The sequence below is a fragment of the Mobula birostris genome, chromosome 2, assembly GCF_030028105.1.
Source record: "Mobula birostris isolate sMobBir1 chromosome 2, sMobBir1.hap1, whole genome shotgun sequence".
Classification (NCBI taxonomy): domain Eukaryota; kingdom Metazoa; phylum Chordata; class Chondrichthyes; order Myliobatiformes; family Myliobatidae; genus Mobula; species Mobula birostris.
Window position 1 is genome coordinate 127,391,698 of NC_092371.1, and position 20,343 is coordinate 127,412,040.

At 39.5% G+C, this 20,343-nt stretch overlaps 1 protein-coding gene across 2 annotated transcripts in view; it reads left to right on the forward strand.

The window, feature by feature from the left end:
- Positions 1-20,343, forward strand: part of LOC140190786 (EH domain-containing protein 3) — a 74,467-nt gene that overhangs the window by 45,029 nt on the left and 9,095 nt on the right. For both annotated transcript variants that reach the window (XM_072247624.1, XM_072247633.1), the window contains exon 4: positions 1,800-2,212. In XM_072247624.1, the coding sequence (XP_072103725.1) occupies positions 1,800-2,212 (413 nt within the window). The remainder of the gene's footprint in view (positions 1-1,799; positions 2,213-20,343) is intronic.

The following is a 20,343-nucleotide window of genomic DNA, read 5'->3' on the forward strand; positions in this document are numbered from 1 at the left end:
TCAATCGCTTATTGTTATCCAATGCAATAGGTCTGTTTACTACAAGTAGATTTGTAACCCCACATCTGTTTATTTTTATATTTAATAGGTGGTAGTCTGTCACTTTTTTATTTGCATGCATGATATTTTCCTGTTTTTTTATCCTTTTATTAAAGCCAAGATTTAAAAAAAAATTCAAATTTCTTTACATGATGCTTTCATTTAATGTGACCTTATTAATAAATGGATTTGCAAATTAAAGATGTAAGCTCAAATTTTTAAATGGTTTCATGTTGTCATATATTAGCAAATATTTTGTTTTAAATAACTTAGTAATTTCAGAGATCAAAATTGGCTAATTTAGATTACAATGCAAGTTAATTCCAAGCAATGTGAAGAATTTTATTTGCTCTCATCAATTCACATCACATTTTCTTACACTTTTCTCCACTCTGCAACCCCCTGCTTCACCTCTTCTCTTTCCTTCCCTCCCAGCAACCCTGCCACCCAAGTCTCCATCCATTTAGGTGAATTATGGATGATTAGAGAAAGAATGGTTTCACCAACTAGTAGTCATGGATAAGGGGGCAGAGATCTTAAAATTCTGAACAAATATTCTGGGAATTTTTATTGTTGGGGGGATGATCATGGGATAGTACACTTTTGAGGGGCAAAAAATTCCAAGTCCTAACTATTGTCTGTAAATATAATGGCAACTGAATTCATTCATACCATCCAAGGGAAATTGGAGAGGCAGTGAGAGATTAATTTTCAGAACTGTGGAGTAATGGGACTGATAAACTTTCTGTATTCTAAGCTAAGATTGATTCATTGGGCCATGCATTTGGATAAACCAAGTTTTGTCTTCCATCTCTGCACAACACTAAAATAATTCTAAACTGCTTGAAATTTAGAACTGCAATTCATTTATTTCTACACCCACAACTGTGTGGCTAGGCACAGCTCAAACAGCATTTATAATTTGCCAACAACATAACTATAGTTGGCAGAATTTCAGATGGTGTCGAGAGCGTGTACAGGAGTGAGATAGAAGGTGGTTGAATTGTATCACAGTGACAACTTTGCACACAACATCAGTAAGGCCAATGAAGTGATTGTGGACTTCAGAAAGGGGAAGTCGGGAAAATACACCAGTCCTTTTCAAAGGATCAGCAGTGGAAAGGATGAGCAGTTTCAAGTTCCTGGGTGTCAACATCTTTGAAGATTTGTCCTGGCCCAATATATTGATGTAGTTACAAAGAAGACACAACAGCGGCTATACTTGATTAGAATCTGAGGAGACTTAGTATGCCGGCAAAGACTCCCGCAAATTTCTACAGATGTATTGTGGAGAACATTCTAACTGGTTGCTTCACTGACTGGTATGAGGGAGCCACTGTACAGGATCAGCAAAAGCTGCAGAAAGTTGCCTACTCAGCTAGCTCTGTCATTGGCACTGGCCTTCCCAGCATTGAAAACATCTTCAAAAGGTGATTCCTCAAAAAGACAACATCCTGCATCACCCAGGACGTGCCTCTTCTCATTGCTACCATCAAGGAGGAGGTACAGGAGCCTGAAAACACACATTGAACATCTTAGGAACGGCTTTTTCTCAATAGAAAATGAATTCATGTACACGACCTCACTTCGTTGTTTTTTTTTGCTTTCTTGTTCCACTACTTAATCAATTTATTTTTTTATATATACTGTAACTTATAGTATTATTATGCATTGAAATGTACTGCTGCCACAAAACAACAAATTTCATGACCCATGCCAGCGACATTAAACGTGATTCTAATTCTGAATGTCTCTTCCAGGTTATGACTTTGCTGCTGTATTGGAATGGTTTGCAGAACGAGTTGACCGTATCATCCTGTTGTTTGATGCTCATAAGCTGGACATTTCTGATGAATTTTCTGAAGTTATAAAAGCACTGAAGAATCATGAGGACAAGATCCGTGTGGTGTTGAACAAGGCAGATCAGATTGAAACTCAGCAACTGATGCGTGTCTATGGTGCTCTCATGTGGTCTCTGGGCAAAATTGTCAACACCCCCGAAGTGATTCGGGTGTACATTGGCTCATTCTGGTCTCATCCTCTGCTGATTCCAGACAATCGCAAACTTTTTGAGGCAGAAGAACAAGATTTGTTTAAAGATATCCAGAGTCTTCCCCGAAATGCTGCTTTGCGAAAACTCAATGACCTAATCAAGAGGGCACGACTTGCAAAGGTTTGTGGATATATGTAGAATCACAAAGTAATTCTGTAAATAATTCAAAGTATGCATTTTCCTATCACAAATAAGAGAAAACCTGCAAATGCTGGAAATCCAAGCAGCACACAAAATATTGGAAACACACACAGAAGTCCTGATGAAGGGTCTCTGCCCGAAATGTTGACTATACTCTTTGCCATAGATGCTGCCTGGCCTGCCAAGTTCCTCCAGAATTTTGTGTATGTTGCTTAACTATTTCCCTCTTTGCTTATAATGCAATATTCAGGATTTCTTGAAATGCGAAGGTTAGGCACAACATAGGTTGTCATTGGTGCTCTTGTCATACACTGGTATTGCTTAAACTCTTGCTCTCTGTGGGAGATGATTCAGATACTTCTTGAAGAAAGTAAATCAACATTTTGAACTTTTGAAATTATAACTTGGTTTGCTTTCTCTAGAGTTTATCCTCATTGTCCCCTACTTAATTGCCCCTTTTTCTAGATTGTAAGAGTTTTGACCTTCCTATGCTTTTGCCAGGGAGTGTATTATACTATCCTTATCTTCAGCTGTCTTTTTTAACTTTGCAATATTACCAATGGTCTTCGTTCACTGCCAATAGTAGAACCACAAATCAGCAAGAGCAGAGTCCGATGTCTTCATCCAGGGTCATCATTCATCATCGTCATCATCAGCGAGTCCTGGGGTTGATACTGAAGGTGAAAACCCGAAGGTCAATCAGAAGTTGAGGCCCGTTGGCTAGAGCCCTGTGTCTGAAAGTTGAAAGTCCACTGGGGAAGTTGAAGGCCCAGTCTCTGTGAACCTAGTCTTGGGACTGGAGGAGTGTGTGTCTGCATGGTGGGCAGGTGGGAAGGAGAAACCGGGCTCGCTTTGGTGGTGCTGTTTTGTTGCGGATTGTGTTCTCTTTGGTTCTGCCAAGCATTGTGGGCATGCTATGTTAGTGCCAGAATGTGTGACGACACTTGCGGACACAAGCACATCCTTGCGTCACGTTTATTGTTAACACAAACGACGCATTTGATAAATAAATCAACCTGAAATCTGACAATTTACTTAGCAATTATTTGGCAAAATACCCATGCTCAGTCTGTAATGAGCTCCTGAGCTCCCTTTTGCAGATCATTTCATTCCCTTTCCTATTCCCACACTGTTCATACTTGGCCTTCTGTCTAGTGAGGATGAAGCCATATGCAGGAGGATCAGTACCTTGCATTCCACTTGGGTAGTCTACAGCCCAGTGGCATAAATATAGAATTTTCCAGTTTTAGGTAAACCACAGTCTCCTCTCCTAACCCCCCCCCACCCCGCCCGCCAACTCCTGATTGTCCAACCTCCTATTTTTGTTCCCTTTCTCCTTTCTGGCTCCATTTACCCATTACGTGTGCAAGTTTCTCCTTTCCACCTCATGCCCACATTCTGGTTTCAATGTCATTCATCTGTCTCCTCTAATGGTTCCCATTCTCCTTTATATATCTGAATGCAGCTCAGGTAGTGTTTTGTGTTCCTGCTTGTTTCCTTCCAGCAACTGTCTCCCATCTTTTCACTCGTTTCACTCCATTAGTTGTTTTGTTTTCCTCTCAGCCTGCATCTACCATTCACTTGCGACTTTCTTCCAACTCTGTTCTTGCTCACCTTCCCTATCTGGCACGACCTGCCCGTCATCTTGCACCAGTTCCTCAGTTCATCAAGCACCTTGGAATCCTTTCTTGTCATGCCCCTTCTCTCTGTGCTAGCCCTCGTCTCTCCACTCTGTCCTGACCCAAAACATTGCCATTTCATATATGCTGCTTGACCCACTGACTTCCTCCAGCAGATTGTTTGTTGCTCCAGATTCCAGCATCTGTAGTTCCTTGTGCCTCACTTTCTTTCACTGTGTCATGTTCCTCCCTTTCTTTTCCACCCACCCCCATCAAGAAATCTCCTGATAATTTTCCTTTTCACAACTAATATCATGTGTATTCTTTATTTTCTGCAACAGGAGACTGTTTAGGAAAAGGATGTTCCTCCAGTACAATTTGTAGAACATTATTGGCAGAATGTAGAAATATTTCTTCTACAAACCAAGTGTTGCCATGAATCATAATTTAAACATTGTTTATTTAGAATTGCTTCTATCTTGTGTTTCATTTAATCAGTAACTAAAATTTTTAACCATGCTACTTCAGGTTGCTAGCATGAAAGAAGCTTATCAAGTACTAATAGTTAAAGTATCTCAAAGGCTTAAGTAGATAAATTAACTTGAGCGGAAATTTAACATTAAATGACAAGTAATTCCATTTTGCATTGTGGCAAGTTTATAAAATTGCATGAATAGTTTTGCTAGACTGTCTTTTTCCTGTTAGAAATGTCATACCAGAGGGAAGAGCATTAAGGAGAAAGAGGTAAGTTTTTTTTATAGTGACAGATCCCTGGACATGCTTCCAGGGATGGTAGTGAAAGCTGACAGAATTGTAGTGTTTGAGGTATTTAGACAGGTACATGAATAGGCAGGGAATGGAGAGAGATAGCCCCAAGCTTGATGGATTTCATTTAATATTGTGTCGTCTTCAGCATAGACGTTGTGGGCTGAAGATCCTTTTTCTGTGCTGTACTGTTTTTTTAATGTGGGAAATGTATCTGAAAGTACTTCTTATAATTTAGCTGAAGAAGTTGGAATGGAATTATACAAGTCCAGATTTCCTGACAGCAAGAAACTGTCGCAAGAGCACCAAGTGACTATTACTTCCAGTTTCCAATTGCACCACTGTTTGTGGGGCATGGAAATGGTAAACCTAATTGTTAAAATATAATTGCAAAGGAGAAACAAATCTTTGTTGCTTTTGAAATCCCATCCTGTTGATATTCAAAGAATTTCTGTCCCACCTAATGCAGTTTTATGCGTACATTCTCAGAACTCAAGCTATCTATTCAGTGAACGTGCACAAAAGACATTTTACTAACATCATTAGAACTATTTTTAAAATTTCATTTCTACAATGAGTAAGCTGCTGGGTGACAATTTTTAAGTTGCATTTGCAAATTTGGAAGAACAACCTGACCTTTTGAATCCAAAATGATGAGCCTCTTACATAGGATTATCTGATAACCCCTAAATGTATTAACCTTTATGCTTACAGTGGATGAGAGAGATATTTTGAAGTAAAAAAAATATATATTTTTAGAGATGTTATCAGGTGGTAAGGGGATTGTTATTTGTCATCGCTGTACAGCACAAACAGGTCTTTTAGCCCAAAGTCCATCCCTATCTAAGACATTTCCATTTGCCTGTGTTTGACCCATAACCCTCTAAGCTTCTCCTATTTACGACCCTGTCCAAATTGTCTTTTAAACATTGTAATTTGTACCTGCGTCTAACACTTCTACTAGGAACTCATTTCATATATCCACCACACTCTGTGTGGAGAAGAAATTTCTCTCTAAATCTTGCACTCTCATTTTGAATTTATACCCACCAGTTTTATACTCCCCTGCCATGTGAAAAAGATTGAGACCACCTGTCTTGTCCCGTTCGTAATTTTGTCTGTCTATAATGTCGCACCCCGCCCCCCAACTTCTCACATTCCGAGGGGATTTAAAAAAGCAGTCTCTCATTACAACTAAATTCCTTCAGTCCCAGTAATATTATTATGATTCTTTTCTGTGGTCTTTTCAGATTGATGGCATTCTTCCAATAGCTAAGTGAACAGAACTTCATACACTACAAGTGTAGTTTTGCCAACATCTTCTGCAACATGACACCCCAATTCCTGTACTCAATGCTCTGACTTATGAAAGAAAGCATGACAAATGCTGCCTTCTATATTCTGTCTCCAGGTGTCAACACTTCCAAAGAACTACCGACCTGTACCTCCTTGGTCTCTCCTTGTGTTAGAGTGTGGTCGTTGGGATTTGGGAAGTATATTGTCTTGTTACAGATATAAAGTTTGGATCACAGGTCAAAAAGATAGCTTGTAAGTGTAGGGTTGATGGTCTTTCTGTAGATACGGAAGCATTCCTCAGTCTACATGCTCTTGTGATACTGAAAGGTATCAAGTTGTAAATTTTGGGTTGAAGAATAATATTGATCAGCTAGTTAAGTTGGGTGGAACTAACTCAGATGGAATTGGATCCAAATAAGTGCTAAGCATCGGTTCAGAAGTCTTGATAAGGTTAAGACATAAACCATGAGTGATAGGGCCATACCGATTACTGAAAGATCTTGATAAACAAATCTAAAGATCACTAACGATTGCACAAAGATAGATAAGGTAATGAGGAAGACATACAGGATGCTGGGTTTCATTAGCTGAAGCTCAACATGAGTTGTGGAGTCCTTGAAAGTGAATCCAAAGGTTGGGATGAGTGAAGTTATCCACTTTGGTTTAGAAACATGATGAATGAGGGAAAATAATTGGTCCTGAACCTGGTGGAGTGGGACTTGAGGCATCTGTATCTCCTTCCTGATGACAGCAGGAAGAAGAGAACATGGCTTGGGTGGTGCTCAATGCCTCCTAACTTACGATTTCTCCTATATCCCCTATGAACCAAGTGCATCATTCAATGCCAATTTCCTTTACCTGGCATATACTTCATTTTCGCTAATTGAGACTACATTATCTGTCATTAAGCGGGGTTTCCTAAACTTGCCATTTTTACTTCTGACTCTTGTAACAATTCTTCATATCTGCTTACATTTGATCCACATTCCTCTAACTCTTTCCTACTTGTATATTTATCCAATTGTCTTAAATGTTGTTGTACCTCCTCAGCCAATTCCTCTAGCAACTCATTTTATAAATGCACAACCCCATGTGTGAAGAAGTGGTCCCTTATTAACTGTATTCCTCTCACTTTAAACCAATGACTTCTCTAGTTTTGATTTTTTCTTTCCCTGGTGGAGAAAGACTGCCTCCATGCCATCATATGCCCTTATGAACTTATACGCTTCTATAATGTTACCCCTCTGTCTCCATTCCAATGAATAAAGTCCTAACCTGCTGAATCACTTTTTTGTATCTCAGGCCCTCGTCTGCTGGCAACATCTTTGCACCAAAACTTATGCACAATACTCTAATACAACCTTACTATCTTATGCAATTACAACATAATATGCCAACTTTTGCACTCAATGCACTGTCATTGATTATTACCAGCTGCTTCTTGTCATCAAGCTAATTATGTATTAACGTAGCTAGTTCTCCCTGTATCGTGCAGTCTAGCCTTCTAGAGATGCTAAAGTATGAAATCATCCACTGCCCTGCTTTCATCAGTACCTTTATTTAATAAACACTCTTAACAGGTGTTGATTCTGATCCCTTTTTCGCTTTTTAAATGAGTCACACTTTTCAGCTGTTACTTTCTCCCCCAGCGACTGATCCCGATCTACCTTTCCCAGGTCTTATTATTCCACCAGTTTAAGGCAGTAACTCAGGGTGAATATTTCCATGATTAACCTGAAGCCCACAAATGATAGACTCTTCCATCGATCATCATATCTCTTGTAAGTCTTCATTGCTAAAGATAAGGACAAGTACAGACTCTCTCTATATACTGCTTCAAAAAGCCTTTTCAAATGCATTTTTGAGTTCAACCCTCTTCAAATCCTCTTACACTCAAGCAATCCCAGTCAATACTGGGAAAATTAAAGTCCTCTACTATTAGAATCTAATTGTTTGTGTACTCTTCTGTGATCTGCTTTACATGTCTGTTCTTCAAGTTCCTATTGAACATAGGGGAGGGTTTAGGGATGGCCATTGTGATGGTCATTGGGATGGTCAAAGTGGCCATTGCTCTTGTTTGTATATTCTACCCATTTAACCTCATTGGCCAATTTGTCAAGGATTTCCTCCTTTCTGATGAGCCGTGCAAAACTCCTTTGTACCCCTCTCTCACACCTTTTTATCCTGTTAGTTTAAATTCTCCTGAGTTTCACTAGCAAACATTCCTGCAAGAATATTGGTCAGTGAGAAGAGAGCATGCCCTGGGTGGTGGGGTCCTTGATGATGGATGCTATTTTCCTACAACAGCACTCCATGTAGATGGTGAGGGCTTTACCAGTGATGGACTGGGCTGTATCCACTACTTTTTCTAGGATTTTCCATTCAAGGTTATTGGTGTTTCCGTCCCACACCATGATGCAACCAATCAGTATATTCTCCACCACACATCTATCAAAGTTTGTCAAAGCTTTAGATGCCTTGCCAAATCTTTACAAACTTCTAAGGAAGTAGAGGCGCTGCCGTGCGTTCTTTGTTATTGTGCTTACGTGCAGGACCCAGGATAGGTCCTATTAAATGATAACTTTAAATTCTTCGGAGTTGCTGACCCTCTCCATCTCTGAGCCCTTTGAGCACTGTCTCATCATGGATGATCAACCGTGGTTATATTGAATAACAGAGAAGACACGAGGGTGAATGACCTATTGTTCTTATGTTGAAGTTATTAGCGTTTTGTTTTCAGTACTTTCTCCAGTAGATTCTTCCTGATGCAATTAATTATATGTAAATGCATTTCCTGTCATTAAGATTCTAAAGTTGTTTTGCCCGTTTCTACTTGTCTCCTTATCCTGCAATCATCATTCACACTCTTATTTGTGCTGAGTTCTGCACTTTTATTCCACTAAGTGTGAATATTTCCAACTGCCTCTTTGAGGTCAAAAGAGGAAAGATTTTTTCTAATCTTGTAACCCTCATGAATCATTACAATTCTGTACCCCAGAGAGCTGCAAAAGAAGTGATTCAAAACCAAAAGAGATTTGGTCAGTTCATAGGTTAAGGAACAGTCAGGAAAGTGGAGCCGAGTCCAAGATGCAATCAACCATGATCTTATTCAGTGGCAGAGCAGGCTTGAGGAACTATATAGAATATGGAACAATGTCTGTTATTGACTATAATGCCAAGTTAAACTAATCCCATTTGTCTGCACGTGATCAGGATCCCTTTCTGCCTGTTTATGTGCCTACCTATAGTAAGGACTTCTTAAATGTTGCTATCATATCTGTTTTCTGCACCTCTGAAGGTGCATTCCAGACACCTACCATTCTGTTAAACTTGCTTTGCAAATCTCTTTAAAAAAAATCTCATTTAAATCTCCCACACCCTCCCCCCTTAAATGTATGCCGTCTGGTTTTTGACATTTCCATTCCAACAAAAAAATTCAGATTATTTACACATACTTTTATAGATCGCCCCAGAGAAAGCAATCCGTGTTTTTCCAACTTGTAGCTAATACTCTCTAATTCAAGCAATATCCTGGTGAACCTCTTATGCACTCTCTCCTTAGCCAGGCTGACTATTCCTAATAAGGTCAATCTTTTACAGATGTGAGTAAATCCTTTCCTGAAGAATCTTCAATAATTTTGCTAGAACTCATATAAAACTAAGCAGTCTAAAATGTCCTGGTTTGTCCCTATTACCCTCAATGCTTCTGCTTCCGCTTCCTCTGCTGAAATTGTAACACTGCATTTTAAATGTCTAGTCCGGTTCTGCATGGAGGGCTTGGATATCTCCCTTGTGCCTCAATGGACAAATTTTGAACAAGATGCTTTCTGACTCAGAACGCGCATCAACAAGATGGCTTCAAAATAATTGATCTTATAATCCATCATAGGACTTCTGTGAGATACATATATTTATACTTGATGATTTCCAATCAGTTCTTCATTAGTGTGTTAAAATTATCCATGATACTATTCTTTTTCATTGGCTACAAAGTTGTCATTGTTGGCAAGAAGGCATATATGGTAAATTGATGCCCCATTAGGAAGGATAACAAACCTAATCAGTTGCCCTCTGATTAGTTCTCAGTTCCCCACCTGGCAGAACTGGTTTTCACACTCAGCAATTTATTTTTTGGCTCTTCCCAAACCAAATGTGTAGTCATCAGCACTTGCATTGGCCCCAGCTATGCATGGCTTTTCATCAGCTACGTGGAACAGCCCATGTTCCAAGCCAAAACTGATAATGTTTTCTCACTCTTTCGTCACCATAATGAGGGGATGGTGAATCAGTATACAGGAGGGAGATGGAAAACTTGGCTGAGTGGTGTAATAATAACAACCTCTCACTCAATGTCAATAATACCAGGGAACTGATTATAGACTTTAGGAGAAGGATATCAGAGGTCCATGAGCCAGTACTCGCCAGAGGATCAGTGGTGGAGGGGGTCAGTAACTTTAAATTCCTGGGTGTCACCATCTCTTTTTTTTGTAATTTATTTTTTATTGCATTTTATCATCAAACAAACATTTCCACAAGATATATTTCAGGCACTGCATATATATCATATAATCATATTTGTCACAAATCTCCACATAATACTTATCTGAGGTATACACTTATAGAAAGGAGAGGAAAGAAAGAACAATCGAAAGAAGAAAACTATGTACAGAGTAGGGAGTAATCTTTTTTTTACAATAGAAGCCAAACTCACTTTGTCCTTACTTCGTTCACCATGACCGAAACGCTTAATTATGTCTAGTTTTATGCTAAGTGTAACATCCTTATGAGCTCTTTTAGGCTTTTCCAATACCTTAGAACTCATCTTGCTAATGGCTGCTCACAGGCACGTGTTTAAGCAATGCCGGCGAGAATGCTGTTCCGAATCCAGGGGAGAGCGGCTGCTCGGGGCGCGCGCTGATTTTTTTTTGTGCGCTGCTTTTTTCGTAACAGTGAAAACACCTTCTGTTAGCAAAAACAGGGAACTATTGTAAGTCTTTCGTAACAGTGAGGTTTCGTAAAGTGAACGTTCGAAAAGCGGGGGACACCTGTATGGGTAAAAGTCTTGTTTTTCTAATAAGTGTTTCTCTTTGAGCATTTCAAAGCTGAACAGTGTTCCTCCTTTCATTATATTGCAAATAGCTGTTATTCCTTTAGCTGTCCAGTCCTTAAATCTAGCATCCATTTAAGAATTGCAATATCTCTGTCTAGTTTATGTTCTTTTATAATAGTTTTCCATACTTTAAGAGTCCATTTCACCCAAGGGTTGTCAACTTTAAGAGTCCATTTCACCCAAGGGTTGTCAATATTATTTATGTAACTTCGTAGGTTGTTATCAGCCAAAATTGCCTGCATGGGGATGGAAAGTATCCTCTCCTCAATGTTTTTCCATTGAGCGTCATATGATGGGTTGCACCAGCATATCATGGCTCTCAACTGTGCTGCAAAATAATAATCTCTAAGAGAAGGTAGGCCCCATCCCCCCTTTTCCTTGGCTAATTGCAAAGTTTTGAGACAAACCCTAGGCCTTTTACCTTGCCATATATATCTTGATAGCATCTTGTTCCATTCATTGAATTGATTTTGGTTAACCTCTATTGGTAGGGTCTGAAAGAGATATAGTAGTCTGGGCAGTATATTCATTTTAATAGATTCAATCCTTGAACTGAGACCAAGAAAAATAAATAGGTTCCATCTTCTTGTATCTTCCTTAATTTTTTTATATATAGGGTGATAGTTGCATTCTGATAATTTTGCCAAATCTTTTGACGTAGTGTTGCCCAAATATTTGACGGACTCTTGTTTGCTATGCCCATGGATATCTACTTTCAATTTCTCTTGGTGGGCTATAGTTATATGAAAGTAGTTGGGTTTTATCTATGTTGATCTTGTATCCTGATAATTGGCCATATTGTTCAAAGGATTGCATCAATTTAGGTAAACAGTATGTTGGTTGCCCTAGATAGATCAAAATGTCATCCGCATAACAGGCCAATTTATGCTCTGTACCTTTAATAGTAATTCCCCTGATGTCTTCATTTTGTCTGATGTATTGAGCTAATGGTTCCAGATATAACGCGAAGAGTAGCGGTGACCGTGCACAGCCCTGCCTCGTCCCCCTTTCTAGGGTAAAACTGTTAGATAAATATCCATTGATTTTAATCCTGGCAGTAAGATTGTCACATAGTGCCCGTATAGTTTTAATAATTGTATCATGTAGACCAAATCTATGTAAAACTCTGTAGAGAAAATTCCAATTAACTGAATCAAATGCCTTTTCAGCGTCCACGCTTATCACTATCGCTTCAATTTCTTTTTTTATATATATGATCCATAATGTGAAGTGTCTTCCATATATTGTCTTGTGTTCGGCATTGTTGTATAAAACCTGTCTGATCATTATGTATCAGTGTGGGTAGAAAATCTTCTAATCGCTTGGCCAAGATGGAGGTAAATATTCTATAATCCACATTAAGAACAGATATTGGTCTAAATGACCCACATTCCATTTTATCCTTGCCTTCTTTTGGTATAGCTGAGATTATCGCCTCCTTCCAGCTGGGTGGCATTTGCGCCTTTCTTAGGGCCCAGTTCAGTGTGGGGAGTAAAACAGGAATTAACTCACTTCTAAACTCTTTATACCACTCTGCCGTATATCCATCTGATCCTGGTGACTTGCTTAATTTAAGCCTACTAATTGCAGTTTTTAGTTCAGCTTCAGTTATGTCAGCAGTCATTGTTTTATTTTGTTCTTTGCTTAAAGTGGGTAACTCTAAAGAATTCAGGAAGGTGTCAATTTGGGTTATGCTTCTCCCTGGAACTTTGGAATATAGAGTTTTGTAAAACATTTCAAAAGCTTCTTGAATTTCACTTAGCTTACTTTTTTTTTAACACTTTTGTTCTTGGATCCCTAATTCTATGAATTGTATTTTCTGCTATCTTTTTTTTCAGTTTCCACGCCAGTATTTTCATAGATTTAGGTCCACTTTCATAGTGTCTCTGTTTCAGAAACATTAATTTTTTTCTAAATTCTTGTGTAGCCAAACTATTAATTTCATTTCTAATTTTTTAAAATTTCCTCTAGTGTATCCTGTGCCAAACTCAATTTGTGTTTTTTTCTAGTTCCTTCAGCTTATTTTGTAATTCCTCTAATATTCTATTCCTTATTTTTTTCTTATATGAAGATATCGCTATAATTTTCCCTCTTAAGACAGCCTTCAGAGTATCCCATAGAATGGGAGGTGAAACCTCTCCATTATCACTGAATTTTAAGTAAAGACCAATTTCTTTTTTAATTTGTTCTTTAAAATAGGGATCATTGAGTAGACTTGAATTTACTTCCCAAATAGTATTCTTTGGTTGTAGGTCAAAATCAACAGATAAATATATAGGTGCATGGTCACTTACATCTATTGTCCCAATTCCACAGGTGATTATCTTGTCTCTATCTTTTCCAAATGTTATGAAATAGTCTATTCTTGTATACACGGAATGGGGGGCAGAATAATGAGTGTAATCCCTTCTGTCGGGGAACGGGTCCCTCCATATATCAATTAGACCAACATCCTCAAAAAGAGTGTTAACTTTCTTATGTAAGGACTTTGTTTCATAAGTTTTTCTATGGAAGAGTCTAACTTTGGTTGTAATTGTAAATTTAAGTCTCCCCCACATATCAAGAGACCTTCTGTTTCTGTTACCATAATATTAGTAATTTTTTGGAAGAAACTAATATCACTTCCTGGGGGTGCATATATATTGAATAAAGTAACTGGATTTCCATCTATATTCCCCCTTACCAGAATATATCTGCACTCCTTATCTCCCATTTCAGATACTTTTTCAAAATTTAGCTTGCTTGAGATGAGAATAGCAACCCCTGTTCTATGTCCTGATTTACATGAGGAGAAAAATAAACTAATGAAGCCCATTCTCTTTAATTTTCCATGCTCATTATCACTTGTGAGTTTCCTGTAAATCTACTACATGGACTTGTTCTTGTTTCATTTTTGGTAGAACTTTACTTCGCTTGACTGGATTCAACAGCCCATTATCATTAAAAGAAATGAATTTTACTTTGTCCTTAGCTATGTGTTAGTATATCATTGAAATTTGCAGAATATAACTTAATTGATCTAATCCCTGAACAAATAAGAGCCAAGAAACGCAAATAATTTTTAAAAAAATGTAACGAAGGTGTGATTCCAAGGCTGGGGTCTCTAGATGACCCTGGGTTGAGCTAGAAGAAACATCCAGCCGTGCGGGATAGCCCCTTCTACCTGTGAGGTGAGGGGCCCCGCTGCAGTACCCATAAAAGTAAGTAAAAAAAATCTATGCGCATTACACAGAAATGATTTCCCTGTGTTTTCCTCCCATGTATATATTCTCATTTAGGTGGGAAAAAGGAATGAATGAATGAATTTTTAAAAATTGAGTAATATAAAATCTAATATTGTATAATATTACATATTTATCGGGATAGGTATATCACCCGGGTGTCACTATTTTAGAAGGCCTGTCCTAGACCCATCATATAAAATATTATTGTGGAGAAAATATGACAGCGCCTCTATTTCGTCAGGAGTCTGCGGACGTTCGGCATGTCATCGAAAACCTTGGCAAGCTTCTATAGATGTGTGGTGGAAAGTGTGCTGACTGGCTGCATTATGGCCTGGTATGGGAACACCAATGCCTTTGAGAGGAAAATCTTACAAAAGGTAGTGGATTTGACTCAGTACATCAGGGTAAAATCCTCCAAACCATTGAGCACATCTACATGAAACCTTGCTGCAGAAAAGCAACATCCATCATCCAAGATTCTACCAGCTAGGCCATGCTGTTTTCTCGCTGCTGCCATCAGGTAGCAGGTACGGGTGCCTGAGGATTCACAGCATCAGGTTCAAGAACAGTTACTGCCCCTCAACCATCAGACTCTTGAACAAAAGAGGATAGCTACACTTACTTAAGGACTCTGTTATATTGCTATTTCATGCTTGTTAATTATTGCTATTTATATCTGCATTTGCAGTTTGTTTACAGTTCACAGTTCCAGATGTTTACACTTTACAGTTAGCGTTCTATAGATTTGCTAAGTATGCCCACAGAAAGTGATTATCAGGGTTGTATGTGGTGATATGTATGTACTCTGGTCATAAATTTGATTGTGACTGCATTGGTGCTCCTTCTGGCACCCATACTGTGTTTGTCAATTTCATCGACTTTGCCTCCAACTTCCACCCTGCCCTGAAATTTACTTGGTCCATCTCGTGACACTTCTCTCTGTTTTCTCAATCTCTGTCTCCATCCCTGGAAACATACTATCTACTGACATCTATTACAAATCTACTCACTCTGACAGTTATCTTGATTATACCTTTTCCTACCCTGTCACTTGTACAAAAAAAATGTTATTCCCTTCCCAGTTCCTCCATCCCTGCTGCATCTGTACTTAGGATGATGCTTTCCATTCTAGAACACCTAAGATGTCCTTTTTTTTTTACCCCTAAAGAATGGGGTTTCCTTCCACTACCATTGATGCTGCCCTCACTCGCATCTCCTCCATTTCCTACACATCTGCACTCACTCATTCTCCCAGCATCTTAACGTAAATAGGGTTCCCCTTGTCCTTACCTACCACCCCACAAGCCTCCATTACCAACTCAATATTTTCCATAACTTCCACCATCTCCAACAGATTTTGACCACTAACCACATCTTCCCCTCCCTGCCCCTCTCTACTTTCCATAGTGATTGTGTTCTATGCGAGCCCCATGTCCACTTGTCCCTCTCAATGATATCCCTCCTGGCACTTATCCCTACAAGACCCTGCACTTCCTTCCTCGCCACCATTTAGGGACAAACAGTCCTTGCACACGAGGCAACACTTCGCCTCTGAATCTGTTGGGGTCATCTATTGTATGCTCCCAGTGCATCCTCTTTTACATTGGTGAGACCTGACTCTGATTGGGGCAGCCATTTCAATTCAACTTTCTATTCCCATTCTGATATGTTTTGTCCATGCCCAGAACTATGGTGAAGCCAAACTCAGGTTGAACAGCAGCACCTCATATTCCATATGGGCCACCTTCAACCTGATGGCATGGACATTGATTTCTCTAATTTAAGGCAATCACTCCCCCGTCCACCTTTCACCCTTTTTCCATTGTCCATTTTGGTTATTTTCTTTCCCCTTCTTCTCCTCACCTGCCCATCACCTCCTTGTAGGTCTCCTTCTTCCCTTTCTTACTTAGTACACTGTCCTTTCCTATTAGATTCCCTTTTCTTCAGTCCTTTACATCTTCTACCTATCACTAACCAGCTTCTCAAATTTCCCCCTTCCCCCTCACCTGGTCTCAACTATCATCTGCCAGCTAATACACTTTCTTCTTCCACCTCCACCTTATTCTGGCTGCTGCCCTCTTCCTTTCCAGTCCTGATGAAGGTTCTTGGTGTAAAACTTTGACTGTTTATTGCCTTCTATAGATGCTGCCTGACTTGATGTCTTGCTCCAGCATTTTGTGTGTATTGCAGCTAAATTGATTTGTCCTTGTCACTAGAGGCCACGTGCTTTGGACACGGTTCTTTTTAGTGTTCAAGTACCAGTACACATGAAGAAGATCTGATTGGAATTAGAGATGAACCATGTTTTCAGCTTTTGAATGTTGACTTTTGGATATGGAAAAAAAGATGAGGTTAAACAAAACTGAAATCACAATGCTCATTTCCTTTACAAAGTCATTTAAAAGTGTATATGTCAGATCTCCAAAGGAAAAGATTTGCAAATATCATTGATAGCTTCTGTTATGAAATCTCCATGTCTGCAAAAAAAAAAGGCATGTGTTCAGCTTGTTGTTCTTGGACGCCCTTGTGTAAGTGCAGCTGGCCTGCTAATTGAATTAGTGTTATTTAGCCTTGGATGTAGTCAATCATAAATGGCCCATTAGGTGCATTTTCCTTTCGGGCTTATATTGATTTCCTGGAACAGTGTAAATATTCTGTAGCGAGAGAGAGTTGGAATTTGTATTCATATTTGTAGTAAGGAAAGTAATTTTCAACTTGCACTTCAGGCTATTCTGCTTTTGAAATGGTTGATTTTTAATTCTAGCTTTCTTCACTCCACAATCCAAGAATATTTTGTTTTAGTAAAGTCATTAAGCTGCAGTACTTTTCATTTTTCCCCCACTAATTCATTGTGGCAATGTTCAAAGAAGTTATTGTTCACTTGTAAATTCATACATAGATCTTCTTGTTTTAATGCAAAATGGAATAACAAACACAAAAGATTCTGCAGATGCTGGAAATCCAGAGCAACACACAAAATGCTGGAGAAACTTGCAGGTCAGGCAGCATCTATGGACATGAATAAACAAGTCAATGGTTCAGGACAAGACCCTTCATCAGGACTGGAAAGAAAGGGGGAAGACACCAGATTATAAAGGTAGCGGGGTGGGAAGCAAGGCTAGGTCAGAAGGTGATAGGTAAAGCAAGGTGGGTGGGAAAGGTAAAAGAATGAAGAAGAAGGAATCTGATGGGAGAGGAAAGTGGACGTTGGGAGAAAACGTAGGAAAGGTGTCAAGGGGAAGAAGCTAGAGTAGGGAATAGAAGAAGAAGGAAGGGGGAGGGGAAAAGAAACAGAGGGGAAAAATACCAAAAGGAGAAATTTATGTTCATGCCATCAGGCTGGAGGCTACCTAGCTGGAATATGAGGTATTGCTCCTCCACTCTGAGAGTGGTCTCAATGTGACAGAAGAAGAGGCTATGGACTGACATGTCAAAATGTGGTTAGGAATTAAAATGGTTGGCCTCCAGGAGATTTCACTTTTTGCTGGTGGAGCTGAGGTGCTTGACAAAGTGGTCCAGCAATATGGGTCTGGTCTCATCAATGTAGAGGAGGCCGCATCAGAAGCAGCAGATACAATAGACAATCCCAACAGATTCACAGGTGAAGTGGTGCCTCACCTAGAAGGACTGCTCAGGATCCTGAATGGAGGTGAGAGAAGTGGTGAGTGGGCAGGTGTAGTATTTCTCCCACTTCGCAGGAATATGTGCTGGGGAGGCAGAAGGGGTGGGGGAGACTAGTGGGACGGACAAATGGCCAGGGGAATCACAGAAGAAACAATCCCTGCAAAAAGTGAGGTGGGTATGAAATAAAGATGTGTTTGATGGTAGAATCCCATTGAAGATGGAGGTAGTTGCAGAGAATGATGTACTGGATATGGAGGCTCTTGGGGTTGTAGGTGAGGACAAGGAACTCTATCACTGTTAAGGCGACAGGAAGGAGTGAGCACAGATGTTTGGGAAATGAAGGAAGGCAGCATCAATGGTGGAGGAAGGGAAACACTGTTCTTTGAAGGAGGAGGATATCTCTGATGTCCTGGAAAGGAAAGCATTCACTTTATTTGTGTTCTAACCAGATAACACAAAGTTTCCTTGTAGAATTAGGGTGTACTTACCATACTTACTTGATGATTTACTTTAATGAAAGTTTGCATTTGAATATTGAAGTGTTTTAGCTGTTTTCAGTTGTGTTACTTCTGCTTTGTTGAACTCTTCTGCTTCACCATGGTCTTGCTCTCTTAACAGCTGCACAGTAGTTGCCACTATATAGCCCCTTACAAGAGTGGTACCTGTTGCCTTCCCAGTGGAATAAATAAATTTAAAACTTGTATCCTGATGCCTAGATTTTCATTAGTCTAGCTGTTGATTACAGTAGAAAGGCTGCTCATTAAAAAATTGTAGACAGCTTTTGTTGTCCTTAGATTAAGGAAAAAAAACAACCATGGAGAAGTTATTAATTTGAGAGCTTTTATTATTATATTTGTGATATAAAGGACTTAGAAAGATGAGAGCTTTATTCTTCATTTTTTTTAAAGAGATGCACACATCAGTAAAATTTCCAAATCAGTTTTTCTAAAAATTGTGGCAAATCTTCTAGATGTAGTGAGTCAGGACATGCTGAAAGAGTTACCTGGAGAAGTACTTAAACAATACCAGGGTATATTGCTTGAAAGTAATATATCCTCAGCTACCCTATCTATGCCTCTCAATTTTATCTGCTTCCATCAGGTCTTCAGAGAAATCAGTCTGAGTTTGTCCTTGTAGCATCTTCTGCACCATCTCAAAGGCCTTCCTATAATGGGGTGACCAGAACTGCACACAATACTTCAAATGCAGCCTAACCAAAACTGTATGCAACTACAACTTGATTTCTTGACTCATTGTCAATCTCCTGATCAAAGAGGGAAAGCATATCATTACTACCTTTACCATCCTGTCCACTTGAGTTGTAAGAGAGCTTTGGGCTCACACCCATTTATACATTAATGCTTCTGCCAGTTACTGAATAACTTACTCTTTCATTTGACTTCCAAGTGCATCACCTTACGCAGGATCAAAAATCTCTCTCTTCCTTTGCTTACTGTAGTATCTTGGGATACATTCTTTCAGCCCTTAGTACTTAACCACTTTAATGTTCTTCAAGAGATTTAGCACCACATCATTTTTAATAGTAACATTCCCTGGCCATCAACATACCCTTTACTGATCTCACCATCATCCATGTCATAGAACATAGAAATCTACGGCACATTACAGGCCCTTCGGCTCACAATGTTATACTGACCATGTAACCTACTCTAGAATCTGCCTAGCATTTCCCTAGTGCATAGCCCTCTATTTTTCTAAGCTCCATGTACCTATGTAAGAGGCTCTTAAAAGGTCCTATTATATCCACTTCCACCGCTGCTGGCAGTGCATTCCACGCACCCACCACTCTCTGTGTGAAAAACTTATCAGATATCCCCTCGGTACCTATTTCCAAGCACCTTAAAACTATGTCCCCTCGTGTTAGCCATTTCAGCCCTGAGGAAAAGTCTCTGGTTATCCACGCGATCAATGCCCCTCATCATCTTGTACACCTCTATCAGGTCACCTCACATTCTGCATCGCTCCAAGGAGAAAAAGCCAAATACACTCAACCTGTTCTCATAAGGTACATCCTTCAATCCAGGCAACATCCTTGTAAATCTCCTCTGCACTCTCTCTGTAGTATCCACATCTTTCCTGTAGAGAGGTGACCAGAACTGAACACAGTACTCCAAGTGGGGTTTGACCAGGGTCCTATATAGCTGTAGCATTACCTCATGGCTCATCCCATGGTTGATGAATGCCAACACACCATACGCCTTCTTAACAACACTGTAAACCTTTACAGCAGCTTTGAGTGTCCTATGGACATGTACCCCAGATCTCTCAGATCCTCCACTCTGCCAAGAGTCTTACCATTAATATTATATTCTTTTTTAAAATTTGACCTTCTGGAATGAACCACTTCCCACTTACTGTGTTGAAGTCTATCTGCCACTTCTCAGCCCAGTTCTGCATCCTATTGATGTCCCGCTGTAACCTCTGACAACCCTCCAGACTATCCACAACATC